Here is a 16,367-nt window from a genome sequence, read left to right as displayed (position 1 = left end):
GGAGAAATATCTCTATAAATAGACAATTGTGTGTAAAAAAAAAAAAAAATTGTCATTTACGGAGATATTTCTCCCACCCAGCATGGGTATGTGTAAAAATACACCCCAAAACACATTATACTACTTCTCCTGAGTACGGCAATACCACATGTGTGGCACTTTTTTGAAGCCTAACTGCGCTAAGGGGCCCAAAGTCCAATGAGCATCTTTAGGCTTTACAGGGGTGCTTACAATTAGGCACCCCCCAAAATGCCAGGACAGTGAACACACCCCACAAATGACCCCATTTTGGAAAGTAGACACTTCAAGGTATTCAGAGAGGAGCATAGTGAGTCCGTGGCAGATTTCATTTTTTTTTGTCGCAAGTTAGAAGAAATGGAAACTTTTTTTTTTTTCTTTTTTGTCAGAAAGTGTCATTTTCCGCTAACTTGTGACAAAAAATAAAATCTTCTATGAACGCACCATGCCTCTCACTGAATACTTTGGGATGTCTTCTTTCCAAAATGGGGTCATTTGGGGGGTATTTGTACTATCCTGGAGTTTTAGCCCCTCATGAAACCTGACAGGTGCGCAGAAAAGTCAGAGATGCTTGAAAATGGGAAAATTCACTTTTGGCACCATAGTTTGTAAACGCTATAACTTTTACCCAATCCAATAAATATACACTGAATGGTTTTTTTTTTATCAAAGACATGTAGCAGAATAACTTTCGCGCTCAAATGTATAGGAAATTTTACTTTATTTGAAAAATGTCAGCACAGAAAGTTAAAAAAAATCATTTTTTTGCCAAAATTCATGTCTTTTTTGCTGAATATAATAAAAAGTAAAAATCGCAGGAGCAATCAAATAGCACCAAAAGAAAGCTGTATTAGTGACAAGAAAAGGAGCCAAAATTCATTTAGGTGGTAGGTTGTATGAGCGAGCAATAAACCGTGAAAGCTGCAGTGGTCTGAATGGAGAAAAAGGCTCTGGTCCTTAAGGGGCGAAAAGACTGTGGTCCTCAAGTGGTTAATATTACTTTTTCACCTACTTTTTTTTAGGTAAAAAGCACTGAAAAACTATTGTAAATCAAAGATGAAAAATTATTTCCTAGGAGAAAACTCAGGTGAAAAAGTGGGCCCAAGATGTTTAAAACTGCAGCTTTTAATGCCTGCAGCTTGTGCACTGATCAGCTGCTCCTATGGTGTTTTTAATGAATGAATATTCATGAGGTTGAATTGAAGGCATGGTTGGGCAGAGTTTTATAAGTCAATATGGTATTGGTCTGCCCTTCCTGAAGGAGCCTGTGTTGTGGGCAGAAGAAATGTGTCGGTAGGCGAGACCTACCTGCTCTAGACATTTGACTATGGTAGGGATTGGATTGCGAGCCCCTCTGAGGAACAGTTAAGTGACAAGACTATATATTCTGTACAGTGCTGAGGAAGATGTTGGTGCTATATAAATACTAAATAATAATATATGACGCAAATGCATTTTCACACATTCGGAAAACACCCCTACTTTTTTATAAGTGTGAACCCAGTCTAAGAAGGAGGAACATAAGAAGCCAAAGAAGAAGATGGGCCAGAGAGAGGAGCTGGAGGGGATGTGAAAAGTAAAAGTCAAAGTTTGCCTTTATGTGATGTGACTCGTGGTGGAAAGAGGCTTCGGCATATCTCAGGAACTGCCAGAGCATACTCCAAGCTGAAGAAGAGACACACTACCCATAGGGGGAAGATGATAATAAATAAATATATACATACTAGCAGACCCAAGCCCATTTGAAAATGAGCTCTAGGGTCTGTGTTTCTCGCCACCACCCGCCGCATGTACTGCGCACGCGTGCACACCTGATGCACGTACGCGCACCCGCCGCACACACGCGCGCACACCAGCCGCACATGCGGCCGCCTGCTCACATGCCCGCCTGGCTCCCTGGCCCCGTCCCTGACTGTCCTCCTGTCTCTGTGAGGCTGGGTCCGTGCTGCGCACATGGGCAGTAGCAAAAAGCACAGACTCAGCTACACAGAGAGAGCACACGCAGGGACACAGGGGTTTTATTATAGAGGATACATGTGATATGCTTTACCAACCAGCCAGTCATAAAAGATGTGTGCAAGTATCCAGGAAGTCATAATAATAAGACCTTAGGGTTTTGAGCACACAAGGTCTATACTCACGTGTTGAATGTACAGAAAGGATATACTGTATAATTCCAATGTAGGCTATGACAACAGTTAATATAGAGCTTAAACTCATATACTGTATATTCATAAGTATACATATATTGACTTAAAGAGTACTCTAAATAATTCAATGTGGGATGCCTGACTTCCTGTATCCACAAGGTTACCAACTCCTGATCATACTGCCAGCCCAGTAACTCAATTTGATTTTATCTCCAGGGGTTCAAAATGGGCAGATGAAAGCTGAGAGCTAATTCTCTTTTATAATTTTTTTTTTTATATCAAAAATGTTTCTAGTGTAGTAGTGTAATGTATGAATGCTTGGATCTCAGACAATTTTAATAATAAAAAAATACACGCAAACCTTAGTTGATTGTAACTTGACTAGAGTGTTTGTAGTCAGACTAAGCAATGGTCCTGTTACTGTGCACATGAACCTTATATTCATTCTAGTACAGCCTCTGCCCATGGAATAGTGATCCGCTGTTCTTTTCTACTTGATTACACCTGTATTTTCTTTGCTGCCAGAGGTTTGCTGCCATCTAACCTTTCTATTGAAATGCATGTGCTGTTGTGATGGTTTCAGGTGATCACTTGCACACCCAAGTGAATTAGCATTTTTAAAAGTTTAAAAATCATTTTTTAATCACTGGAAACAAAGCAATCAGACACATTTTCAGGAAATTATTAACATTTAGATTAACAATTTTAAATATAGATTTCATTCATATACTTAAATACAATGCAATAAAGTTGCTTATAAAATATTTATAAATAAATAGAAATACAAACTATATAGTAAATATGCAAACACACTACCACAAAGATCATTAAGGGCCCGTTTCCACTATAGCGTTGCGGAATCGCCGGCGAATCACCGCAGGCAAATCGGATGCGGGTGCGATTCCACATGCGTTTTTTGCCGCGATTTCGCATGCGATTTCGCATAGGTTAGGGTGATGCAATTGTAACCATGTCACTGCCTGTGTGAATTAACATGGGTACCTATGCGAAATCGCATGCGAATTCGCGGCAAAAACGCATGGGGAAAACGCATGCGATTTCCCTATTAAATACATTGCGTGCGATTCGCCTGCATTCCACACGCAGGCGAATTCTGAGGGCTGTGCCATGCAGAAAAATCCTGCACAAAAAAACGCACAGCAAAACTGACAAGTGGAAACTGGCCCATCCACTTGCATCGGCTGTGCGAATCCGCATGCGTTGCCCGCATGCGGATTCGCGATAGTTGAAACGGGCCCTAAGAAAGATATTAGCTGAGTAGGTTGTATAAAAAACTGATTCTTTTCCCCTTCCCACTTTTTCAGTTACAAGCACAATGTAGATCCTCAGTAATAATCTGGGATCTGTGGCAGTGCTTTAAGCTTGTAGTACATCAAGCTCACTTTAGCTAAAGCTGAGGGAAAATGCCTTAAAGTAAATGTGAGATGGCTCAAAATAAAAGTTTTGTACACACCTGGGGCTTTCTCCAGCCCCAGGCTAATCGGTCCCTCACCGTTGTCCTCCGCCGCCGTGGTAACTGCACTAGTCAGCGGATCCTGGCCTGCACATGTGTGGCTTGGCCGTGTGCGCTCGGTTGCACTCCTGTCATTGGCAGAGTTTTGCGCTATACTACTGCACAGGCCCAGAGCACTCCCGGCCGAGGGAGCGTGGACTGATTATGCCTGTGCCAAATGCCACCAACTGACGGAATTAACGGGCAAAACTGCAGAAGGATCCAGGCGGCGGAGGATGATAGTGATGGACTGATTAGCCTGAAGGGGGCTGGAGGAAGCCTCAGGTATGTATAATTTTTGTTTATTTTGCCTGTCTCAGGAACACTTTAAGATATAACTGAAAATCTGGGTTAACTTTTTAGTTAGCAATCTAGGCCCATATGCAATTCACTTTTTCTCCTAAGTGATATGTTCACAACTTCACAATAAAAAACTTTTTAAACCATCAGCAAGCAAGAAAATACAAACAATAATTTTGATAGTACCATTTCACCTACTTTTTTGTATTTTTTAATTGTAAAGTGCTGAAAAGTTACTCAAAAGAAAAGATGAAAAAAATTATCCCCCAGTAGAAAACTCAGGAGAAGGTTAATTGCACATGGGCCCTATTTTTAATCAATAAAAATTGAATAATAGTTACACATAGAAGTATTTTTAACTGTTCAGTTGTTGCATAAATAAAATAATACATAAGTAGTCATTAAGATATATATATTAAAAAATGAATATTCTTTTATTGAAAAGTCAATCTATAAAAGTTGAAAAGTAGATCATCATAATGACAGAAAAAGAAAATTAAGGTAGCCATACACTGGTCGATTTGCCATCAGATTCGACCAACAGATAGATCCCTCTCTGATCGAATCTGATCAGAGAGGGATCGTATGGCTACCTTTACTGCAAACAGATTGTGAACCAATTTCAGCCTGAAACCGTTCACAATCTGTTGTGGTGGTGGTGGTGCTGCTGCCGCAGCTCCCCCCACCCGCATGCCCGCATACATTACCTGCTCCGCCGGCGCGACTCCAGTCCCCAGGTCTCCGCTATCTTCTCCGCTCTGGTCTCCAGGTCCAGCATGCTTTACTTCTTCCTGCCCGGCAGGAAGTTTAAACAGTAGAGCTCCCTCTACTGTTTAAACTTCCTGCTGGGCAGGAGGAACTGAAGCATGCTGGAGACCAGCGCGGACACGGAGCAGCGGTGACCGGGGGTAGTCGTGCCGGCGGAGTAGGTAATGTATGCGGCTCTATTGCGTCAGTTGTCGGGCACTCGAACGCCGCTAGCGACGCGCTCCCTACCCGCGGGCGATCGACGGTAATTTTCCGCACGGAGCGATCGACGGGATCGGACGAAATGGATCGAAATTCGGCGTGTAGCGCGAACGATTGGCAGCAGATTCGATCCCAGTGATCGAATCTGCTGTCGAAATGGCGGCAAATCGGGCCAGTGTATGGCCAGCTTAAGTTTCCAACTTTTCATTTTTCAATTTTGTAACTAAGCAACCCCATTAAGATCCTGAACTCCCTGTGAGACTTAGGGTGCATACACACGTCCGATAAAAGTCTTTGGAAAGTGAAAGATCACAGACCATTTTTACCCCCTTTCATGTAGTATGAGAGCCATACTCTACACAGTCAATTCTATGGAGCTGAACTCCCCATCAGATAAAAATCTTTGCAAGCTGCTGCACACACAGATGCTGTACAGACACAAAAGATCAGTATCTGCAAAAGATCTGTTCCTGCCAAAGATCCGTTTCTGCAAAATGCATTCATAGTCTATGATATCTGCAGATCGCGTACACACCTTGTTTAACGGACAATTATCTGTAGATCAGATCCACCCGGTTGGATCTTCAGACCGGCAGATAATTGTCTGATCGGCAGATGAATGTCCATTAAACAAGGTGTGTATGGGATCTGCAGATGTCATAGACTATGAATGCATTTTGCAGGAACAGATTCTTGGCAGGAACAGATCTTTTGCAGATACTGATCTGTTGTGTGTGTACAGCATCTTTGTGAGCAGCATCTTGCAAAGATTTTTATCTGATGGGGAGTTCAGCTCCATAGAATATACTGTGTAGAGTATGGCTCTCATACTACATGAAAGGGGATAGAAATGGTCTGTGATCTTTCATTTTCCAAAGACTTTTATCTGACGTGTGTACCCACCTTTAGAGAAAATATTATAATAATAAACACATGGGCCCATATGCAATTAACTTTTTCTCCTAAGTTTTCTCCTAGGAGATCATTTTTCAACTTCTTTTTCAAATTACTTTCAGCACTTTGCAATTTAAAAAGTAGCAAAAAGTATGTGAAAAAGTAGCATAAAATTATTTTGAGTATTTTCTTGCTTGCTGGTGGTTTAAAAGACATTTTATTGACAAGGTGTGAAAATACCACTTAAGAGATAAAAGGGAATTGCATGTGGGCTAGGGTTTCTATCTATTAACCGAAAGCATGAAAACAAGAATGGTTAATCCCTGTGAATTGTTGCAATGCAGGCAGTGCAGGATTCCTCCTAACTCCTCATCTACAATACAACATCACAGGACAAGCGAGGTGACATGTGACAAGATGAGATAGACATGTGTATGTATAGTGTGTATAGTGCCAAGCACACAAATAACTAGACTGTGTTCCTTTTTTTCTTTCTTTGCCTGAAAGCGTTAAACATCAGGTATGCAAGGTTCTGGGACTGAGTCGGACTGGGTCAGACTATAGCATAACCCTCACTGATAAGTAATTACAGCCATAAAATACTTTCCTGTCAGTAAATGGCTTCCTGGAGCAGGAAAGAGATAAAAATGGTCAACAATTCATAGATCGGAGCTCTAGCATACTTCAATACAGGTGTCCTTAAGCAGAGACAATGAAACAGTAAAAGCTTAAAAACTAGATCTAAATATAAAATAAAACTTTGGAATATCTAAAGTCATTTTAAGGAGAAGGAGGATAAATACAATTGTTTTTCTCATCAGTTTATTTTCATCTCGGATGTCCTGATATGTCCTGATATCAGGGTTCTGTGTGTGCTCCAGGGTGCCAACGTGGGTGGACACGATAGGTGCGGTGGGCGGGGAGGAGAGCGGGAGCTATGCAGGCGGGCTGGACCCTAATTTTCCTCCAGGGCTCCCCCCCCATTGGTCTGTTAACAGACCAATGGGAACCCTCCAGATTCCCATTGGTCTGTTAATAGACCAATGGGGAGCCTTGGAGATAAATTTGAAAATGCTTATGCTATAGCTATACTTAGTATACGTAGAGCTGTTGCGGTGTGTGGCAGCGGGTGCGAGGAGATCTTCAATCAACTTAACCAGAGGATAGTGGCGTGGTACATTTCCGAGGATATTGGCGTGGGAGCATTTTTTAAAGGTAAGTATTCATGATTAAAGGACTTTACTCATGGTTGCATTTGTATTTCTTTTAACCCTTTGTGGAAATGTGTAAGGAGTACTATGCACCCCTATACTCATTTCTCCTGGGGAGGGGGCGGGCATCTGGTGGTCCCCTTCTTAAAGGGGAATCCGAGATGCCATCATGAACCCCCCTAGGGCATCATCGGCCCCCACATAATTTTTTTTTCGCAAATACATTTGCATACATGTTAATACATTATCTGTCATTTTACCACATTTAAATATAGACTTTTTTCCTCTAATTTTAACATCGATTTTTGCCAAAACTACACATTTTTTCTCTTTTGTTCCCACTGTCCTTAACATACCCTGCAAATTTGGTGTTTCCAGCACAGGGGCTTTGCTATTATATGCTAACGTTGGTGGCCATTAAACTTTAAAAATAACCATGAAAAAAGAGTTTGCACAAAACATGTATTTTTGGTGACTATTTTGCAGTGGATCCTCCTCCGCCATGCCACTGTCCAGGTTTTGGTACATTTTTTACATCTTTGTTAAAGAAATTGTGGCTGCAGAGATGCTCTGAAAGTTTTAGAAGTTTGCCTACCTTTAAAGTCTATGAAGCCCGCCGCGAATGGCTGGTTCGCAAATGTTTGAAGTTAATTTGCATTTGTGGACGCAAAATCCATCACTAGTAATGGATCACAGTTCCTAATAGCTAAGGAGTGGAAATCTCCATCTATTTGCCCACAGGCCCTCACATAAAGTTAGGTGAAAAAAAAGTTGTTGTTTTTTTTTAAGTGACAATGAGCCCATTAAAAAATAAAGTGTTTTTTATTTTTAAAGTTTTAGGCTAGGTGCACATAGCAAAAATGCTAGCCTTGCGGAAAACGCTGCGTTTTTGCCGCTAATGGAAGTCTATGGGCTGCAGGAAAAATGCATATCAAAAACGCATATGCGTTTTTCATGCGTGTGTTTTGAAAAATGCTGGTTTTGTTGCATACTTTTCAAAAACACATGAAAAACTCACATAAAGTCAATGGAGACGCAATGGTATGCATTTTTCATGCGTTTTCCCATGCATTTTTGCTTAAAAAAATTGTTTTTGTGATGTATTTCCGCTTCCTGTTGTTTTCCTAGTGATTTGCATAAAATGCAAAACGAAAACGTATAAAAAACGCATACATGTTTTTATATGCCCAACTAGTCATGAAATATGGCATGTATGGTATCATTGTAACCGGGACAAGCCAAGTAATGTATTTTGAGGTGTTTTACAAATGTGGCACTTGTCATGTAAAAATTAGGAAGCAGAAAACATGAAAAAAATTGTATTTTTTTTTTTTGTTTACGTCTAATTTTCTTCCATTAAGTACCGGTAAAAAATACTTTGAAAAAAATGTTATAGACAGAAAGCCTAGTTTGTCCTGAAAAAACAATGTATGTATCAGTTTGATGGCATAGGTAATAAAAAGTTATTGCTGTATCAACAGTGACACAGCTGATATGCCAAAATTGTCAGAAACCTTAAGGGGTAAAAACCCCAGAACCTGAAGTGTTTAAGTATGCACAGTACCTTTCTGCAGATATCTGTTGGAATGTTTGGCATTTTTTCCCTAGATATTCTTGTTAGTGACACATTTTTCTCACATATATATGGATAATATGGACATAATATTATCTATGATGCTTTTATCTAATTTTTGTATTTTGTATGTAATTGTATTTACTTCCTGCTGTTGAAAAAACGAAAAGTTGTTGTCTTAAAAGAGTGTCCATTTTCATTCAAGATTTTGGCTTATTTTTCTTTCTGTAAAAGAAAAAAATGTTTTTAAAATTAAAATTTCTACAAGAATTGTAAAGTGTTTTTTTTTCTAATTTTAGATCTTTTCATAAAGACTGTATTCACATGTTATGATTAAATGTTTTTAAATGTTACTTAATAATAATATTCAACAGCGATGATATAATTTTATATAACAGTCTAATTACTAAAACCGTAAACTACACTTATGAGTTGAATCATCTATCACTTTCATAGGTCAGATACATAATTCTAGAGCAGGCATGGGCAAACTTGGCCCTCCAGCTGTTAAGGAACTACAAGTCCCACAATGCATTGCAGGAGTCTGACAGCCGCAGTCATGACTCATAAAGGCAAATGCATTGTGGGACTTGTAGTTCCGTAACAGCTTGAGGGCCGAGTTTGCCCATGCCTGTTCTAGACGGACAGACTAAATGATACGTTCAGTAGAGCACAGTTAAGTAAAGGCTTTCCACTTCAAACATGTAATCATGTGTACAGGAAATGGAATATTGGTTTATTATTATTATTTAGTATTTATATAGCGCTGACATCTTCCATAGCGCTGTACAGAGTACTGTATATTGTCTTGTCACTTAACTGTCCCTCAGAGGGGCTCACAATTACAGATGGCCGAAACGGTTTGCCGGTGAATGGGTACCGGCAAACTTCTGAAGTTCGTGATCGTGGAGAACCGCAAACTTTACCGGAAATTCGATTCGCCCCCATAGTGCATCATTAGGGTCAACTTTGACCCTCTACATCACAGTCAGCAGGCACATTGTAGCCAATAAGGCTACACTCCCTCCTGTAACCCCACCCCCCTTATAAAAGGCAGGCAGCATCAGCCTTTTCACTCACTCGTGTGCCTGCAGTAATTAGAGAAGGGAGAGCTTCTATAGGGAAAGCTTAGTTAGGCTCTTGTAGGCTTGTTAGCTTGTTCCTTGCTGATTCTTATTGCTAAGAAAGCACCCCTCAACAGCTCTTTTGAGAGCTAATCTTGTTCTTGTGATCTATTTTTTTTTGTGTGTGGCCCACTTGCATTATATAAAGCCCTATCAGTCAGTCGCAGCTGGCCTTTGGCCACCTTGGTGGTAATTGCTACTGTGCCACTGCCAGGCCCAGCACATTCAGTGACAACCTGTGTGTGTGACAGACAGCTGCACATTTGTAATCCCAATCACTGCACCTGTTCACTGTTCAGTGCACCCACCTACCTACGTGAGCACACGCAGTGTCACTGTGCCTGTCTGGTACCTGTCTGTGTGTGACAGGTGCACATTTGTAATGCCCACCTCTGCATATACCTACCTGTTGTTCAGTACACCCACCTACCTACATGAGTGCACGCAGTGTCACTGTGCCTGTCCGGTACCTGTGTGTGTGACAGGTGCACATTTGAAATACCCACCACTGCATATGCCTACCTGTTGTTCAGTGCACCCACCTACCTACATGAGCGCACACAGTGTCACTGTGCCTGTCCGGTACCAGTCTGTGTGTGACAGGTGCACATTTGTAATACCCACCACTGCATATACCTACCTGTTGTTCAGTGCACCCACCTACCTAGGTGAGCGCACGCAGTGTCTCTGTGCCTGTCCGGAACCTGCCTGTGTGTGACAGGTGCACATTTGCAATACTCACCACTGCATATACCTACCTGTTGTTTAGTGCACCCACCTACCTAAATGAGCACACGCAGTGTCACTGTGCCTGTCCGGTACCTGTGTGTGTGTGACAAGTGCACATTAGTAATACCCACCATTGCATAATTGTTCACAGTACCTGTGTGACCGCACGCTATTGTAATACCAGTCACTGCATACCTTTCACTGCACCTGTGTGACTGCACATTGTATTAGTCAAGTCAGTGCATAGCTTTCACTTCATTCCCCTCCCCCCCCCCCGATATGGACAAAACAGGTAGAGGCAGAGGCAGGGGCAGACCCAGAGGCAGGCCGTCCGGCAGGTCTGTTTGAGGTCGTGCTGATGTGATTTTGTGCGGCCCTGGCCCAAAGTACAGTGCTTAGAAGAAGGCACGTCCCATCAACTCCCAAGATTGTCATGACGTGGTTGACTATTTAACACAGAACACCTTATCTTCCGCAACCACCAGCGCTACTACAAGCACCACATCCGCTGCATTTGACACTTCGCAGGAGTTATTTGGTGGGGAAATCACTGATGCACAGCCATTATTGTTAAAACAAGATGAAGGGGCTAAGCAAGTTACACCACCTCATATGTCTGAGTTAGGCGACACTATGGACATAACGTGTGAGAAGGAGGATGATGTAGTACCTGCTGTTGTTGCAGTTTATGAGGTGTCTGAGGCAAGCTAGGCTGGGGAGGATGATTATGATGATTATGATGATACGGATGCCACGTGGGATCCTAATAGACAAGATGACCAAGGGGACAGTTCAGAGGGGGAGCCAGAGAGTAGTAGGAGGAAACGAGTTGCTGAAAGAAGCAGGGGGAGCTCGTCATCAGAAACAGCTGGTGGCAGTGTCCGGTGCCATGTATCACCACCTATGGACAGCCAGCCAACATGCCCTTCAACGTCAGCTGCTGAGGCCACCATAGTGCCCACTGCCCACACCCCAGGGGGGCTCAGCGGGTTGGACATTTTTTTGTGTGTCTGCCGTAGATCAGAGCAATGCCATCTGTTCTCTCTGCCTCCAAAAATTGAGCCGTGGAAAAGCCAACACCCATGTAGGGACAACTGCCTTATGAAGGCACATGCAGAAAAGGCACAAACTGCAATGGGAAGACCACCTGAGGAAAAGCAGCACACAAAAGCAAAGCCACCCTCCTTCTCCTCTTCCTCCTTCAGGTGCATCATCTTCACCCGCTTTCTTCCCTTGCACCTTCACAATCACAGCCACCCTCCTCCACTCCGCCTCTCACCTTGAGCGGTTCCTGCTCCTCTGCCCACAGCAGCAGCCTGGTGTCCTTGAGGGAAATCTTTGAGCGGAAGAAGCCAATGTCTGCCAGTCACCCCATTGTCCGGTGTCTGACAGCTGGCTTGGCGGAACTGTTAGCTCACCAGCTGTTACCATACCAGCTTGTGGACTCTAAAGCCTTCCGAAAATGTATAGCCATTGGGACATCACAGTGGAAGATACCAGGCTGCAATTATTTCTCTAAAAAGGCGATACCCAAACTGTATCATGAAGTTGAGAGGCAAGTGATGTCATCTCTGGCACACAGCGTTGGGTCAAGGGTCCATCTGACCACGGATGCCTGGTCTGCCAAGCACGATCAGGGCAGGTACATTACTTACACAGCCCATTGGGTCAATGTGGTGACCGATGGCAAGCAGGCAGTACGTGGCTGTGCAGTGGAACTTGTGACACCTCCACGGCTTGCAGGCAGGCCTGCTGCCACCTTCTCTCCTCCTGCTACATCCTCTTCACTGTCTCCAACCTCCTCCTCCTAGGCTGAGTGGAAGTTCAACTCTACTGGTGCTGCGATCTCCTCTCCAGCTACACAGCCACAGCTCCCCAGGGCCTATGCTGCATGCCAGGTACAACGTTGTCACGCCATATTAGACATGTCTTGCCTGAAAGCGGAGAGTCCCACTGCAGCAGCTCTCCTAGCTGCTCTTAACAAACAGGTGGATCATTGGCTGACCCTGCACCAACTGGACATCGTCAACGTGATGTGTGACAACGGCAGCAATCTAATTGCAGCTTTGAATTTGGGAAAATTGACACACGTTCCCTGCATGGCACATGTGCTGAATCTCATCATTCAGAGATTTGTGTCTGAGTACCCAGGCTTACAGGACGTCCTGAAGCAGGCCAGGAAGTTGTGTGGGCATTTCAGGCGGTCTTACATGACCATGCCACGCTTTGACGACATTCAGTGGAGAAACAACTTGCTTGACTTGCGATAGCCCGACTTGCTTGAATTCGACTCTGGTTATGTTCGACTGCCTGCTACAACAGTAGAAAGCCGTCACCCAGTATCTCTACAACTACAGTAGAAGGACACAGTCTGGGGAGATGGGGATGTTCTGGCCAAAGAACTGGACTCTCATGCGAAATGCCTGCAGTCTCATGCGGCTGTTTGAGGAGTTGACAAACATGGTGAGCCGCAGTGAAGGCGCCGTCAGCGGCTTGATCCCGTATGCTTTTTTCCTGGAGCGTGCCGTGCGTAGAGTGGTGGATAAAGCTGTGGACGAGCGTGAACAGGAACAGGAACAGTAGGAAGAGTTGAGGGATCAATTCTCATCAGAACCAGATGTTTCCTCAACACCTACGGCAGCACAGAGGGGGAGGAGGAGGAAGAGTCATGTGGGGAAGAGGGGTCAGACTCAGATGATGAGGAAGGTGTTATTTTTTTTTTTTTTGGAGGAGGAGGCAGAAGAACAACCGCAGCATGCGTTGCAGGGGGCTTGTGCTGCTCAACGTTCCCATGGTATTGTTCGTGGCTGGGGGGAGGAGGAGAACTTACCTGACGTCACTGAGGAAGAGCAAGAGGAGATGGATCGTACGTCTGGATCCAAATTTGTGCAGATGGCATCTTTCATGCTGTCCAGCCTGTTGAGGGACCCCCGTATAGAAAAACTCAAGAGGAATGAGCTGTACTGGGTGGCCACGCTACTAGACCCTCAGTATAGTCACAAAGTGGCGGAGATGTTACCAACTCACCTGAAGGCAGAAAGGATGCAGCACATGCAGAACAAGCTGTCAACTATGCTTTACAGTGCGTTTAAGGGTGATGTCACAGCACAACGGAATAAAGGTACCACTGCCAGTAATCCTCCTCCCATGTCCACGCAGGCAAGGACAGGACGCTCCAGCGATCTCATGGTGATGTCGGACATGCGGACATTCTTTAGTCCAAAGCCTCGCCTTAGCCCTTCCGGATCCACCCTCCACCAACGCCTCGACCGGCAGGTAGCTGACTACCTGGCCATGAGTGTGGATGTAGACAATGTGAGCAGCGATGCGCACCCTTGGACTACTGGGTGCGCAGGTTTGACCTGTGGCCAGAGCTGTCCCAATTTGCCATACAACTTTTGTCTTGCCCTGCCTCAAGCATCCTGTCAGAAAGGACCTTCAGCGCAGCTGGAGGCATTGTCACTGAGAAGAGAAGTTGCTTAAGTCACAAAAGTGTTCAGTACCTCACCTTTATCAAAAGGAATGAGGCATGGATCCCAGAGGGCTACTGCCCGCCCGAAGACTAAGTCAGTCCCCACACACAGCATCTCTGCCTGCACGCCGTGTGACTGACTAGCCGCCTGCCCCAAGGCTAAGTCGCTCCCCACATAGCATCTCTGCCTGCAGGCCGCTTGACTGCCTTCTCCGCCACTACCAACAGGGTCCAGGACACCAGGCGGATTCCTGAGTTTTTATATGATATGATAATTTTTCTGGTGCGTGTACATGCCTGCCTAATTTTTCTGGCTGCACTGCAGCTGCAACAACAAAACAAAAGGCATGTACATGTGTCAATTCCCCTTCGTGATCGTTACCTTGCCGCGGTGAAGGGGCTTGCGTATCACAATGAAGCAATGACCGCCGGCTATATGAGTGTCTCGGGGGGGAGGGCACACCCAAGATAATAAGGTTGTTGCTTCATTGTGGACAGACCAAATTCGATCAGCTGGACAGTCACTGTTGTTCTGTCATTGAGCTACCTCAGCCCGACCATATGAGCTGGAAAGCCGCCATCACCTGCACTCTCGTCATGGTGCACACCAGTCCAGCACAGCCGTCACTACACAAACAGCTGTTTGCAGTCACTGCATACCTTTCACTGCATCTGTGACTACACATTGCATTATACCTGGCAGTCAGTGCATACATTTCACTTGAATAAATGGATGGCAAACTTGGCCTCCATAACAGATTGTCATTAAAGGATTTAAAGTTGATTCGTCTCATATACAGTAGGGCCTCGAAAGTCCTCCTGTATTGTTGTTTTTTGTCACTACCTCGGGACTTGCATGCCATGCCTGCTGCCTTCCTTGGATGTGTGGTGGTAGCCATTTCTCAGGCTCCAACTCCAGCCTGGGATCGAACCCTGATTCCCCGGCCATTACCCGTGGTCACCATGGTACTGAGAAAGTACCATCGAAGGTTTCACATAGTTGAATGAATGGCAGACTTGCCCTCCATAACAGATTCTCGTTGCAGGTACGGAACAGCCAGCAGAAAAAGTAATTTAAAAATTAGATGCAAGCTTTAACGATGGTAGAGAAAGAACCATTGAAAGTTGATAAGGCAGTCAGACATTACCTGACATCACTGAGTGAGGAAGAGCAATCTCGCCATGGTGCGCAGTAGTCCAGCACGGCCGTCACTACACAAACAGCTGTGTGCAGTGCGTTACACAGTGAGTTTGGTCTGTCAGTGTGAAGCAGTACACTAATTACACATCCTGATTGATGTATACACATTCAAGATGTTAAGCACTTTAGGCCTCCAATTTAGCATGCAATGTGATTTCTGCCCTTAAAACGCTGCTTTGCGTCAAATCCAGATTTTTCCCCGGGACTTTTGGCATGTATCCCACTCCACCATGCAAAAACTCAGATGTTAGACCCCTTGAAACATCTTTTCCATCACTTTTGTGGCCAGCATAAATGTTTCTAGTTTTCAAAGTTCGCCTCCCCATTGAAGTCTACTGCGGTTCACGAAAGTAACGTTTGCGGAGGTTCGTGGTCGCGGTTCACGAACCAAAAATAGTCATATAGTCATATATCTATGTATGTATTTTGTAGTGTACGTAAGGTAGTCTAGGGAACAGAGCCGGGACAAGGTCCTTCAGCACCCAAGGCTGAAAACCCAAAGTGCAGCCCTCCATCTCTTCCACCCCAGCCATCACTCACTGATTGCTATTAGAGTAAGAGGTGCCCCAAGGCCCCCAACCCCACCAACACCTTAAATTAAGGTTATCTGGCTTGCAGTCACTCATCTATACCATTTTCTTATTTCTCTCTGCTTCAAATACAATAGTGGAATGATAGCTGAGTGAAACAATGCGCCCTAAGGCTGAAGCCTCTCTCGCCTCTGCCTAGGCCCGGCTCTGCTAGGGAAATCAGAGGAGTGCCAGGGGGGAAACCCACGCAGACACGGGCAGAACATACAAACTGCATGCAGCTGGGATTTAAATCGGGGACCCGGCTCTGCAAGGCGAGAGTGCTAACCACTACGCCACCGTATTGCCCATAAAGATTGATTTACACATATTTATCAGGAAAATTTATACAATTCTACAAATGGATGCATATTTCTTTGGAGCTCCATCCGCTATTTTAGTGGCAAGCTGAGTTAGTATAAGTTGGGTCTTGTTTTTCTGATGGACAAAAAAATAAAAACAATAGCGCTTCGTTTTCAGTCACATCATGGAGACTTGACTTATGTAACTTAGGAGACTTGTTTTTACTCTCCTTGGCATTCAGTTTCTGCTGATTTTCTGTGCAAAAAAAATGATCCAATTAATTTTCATAACCCTTTTTCCTGTAACTTACCAAGATGTGTCAAGCAAGAGTGTAGAATACA

The 16,367-nt window shown here is 44.1% G+C and overlaps 1 protein-coding gene across 1 annotated transcript in view; it reads right to left on the bottom strand.

Moving 5' to 3' along the window:
- Nucleotides 1-8,424: 8,424 nt before the first annotated feature.
- Nucleotides 8,425-16,367, bottom strand: part of LOC137547904 (interleukin-8-like) — a 41,762-nt gene continuing 33,819 nt past the window's right edge. Inside the window, exon 4 of the mRNA XM_068271125.1 lies at nt 8,425-8,853. Within this exon, the coding sequence (XP_068127226.1) occupies nt 8,829-8,853 (25 nt within the window). The 3' untranslated portion in view covers nt 8,425-8,828. The remainder of the gene's footprint in view (nt 8,854-16,367) is intronic.

The sequence above is a fragment of the Hyperolius riggenbachi genome, chromosome 1 (assembly GCF_040937935.1).
Source record: "Hyperolius riggenbachi isolate aHypRig1 chromosome 1, aHypRig1.pri, whole genome shotgun sequence".
In the NCBI taxonomy this organism is placed as follows: domain Eukaryota; kingdom Metazoa; phylum Chordata; class Amphibia; order Anura; family Hyperoliidae; genus Hyperolius; species Hyperolius riggenbachi.
This window is presented reverse-complemented; position numbering and strand designations above follow the sequence as displayed.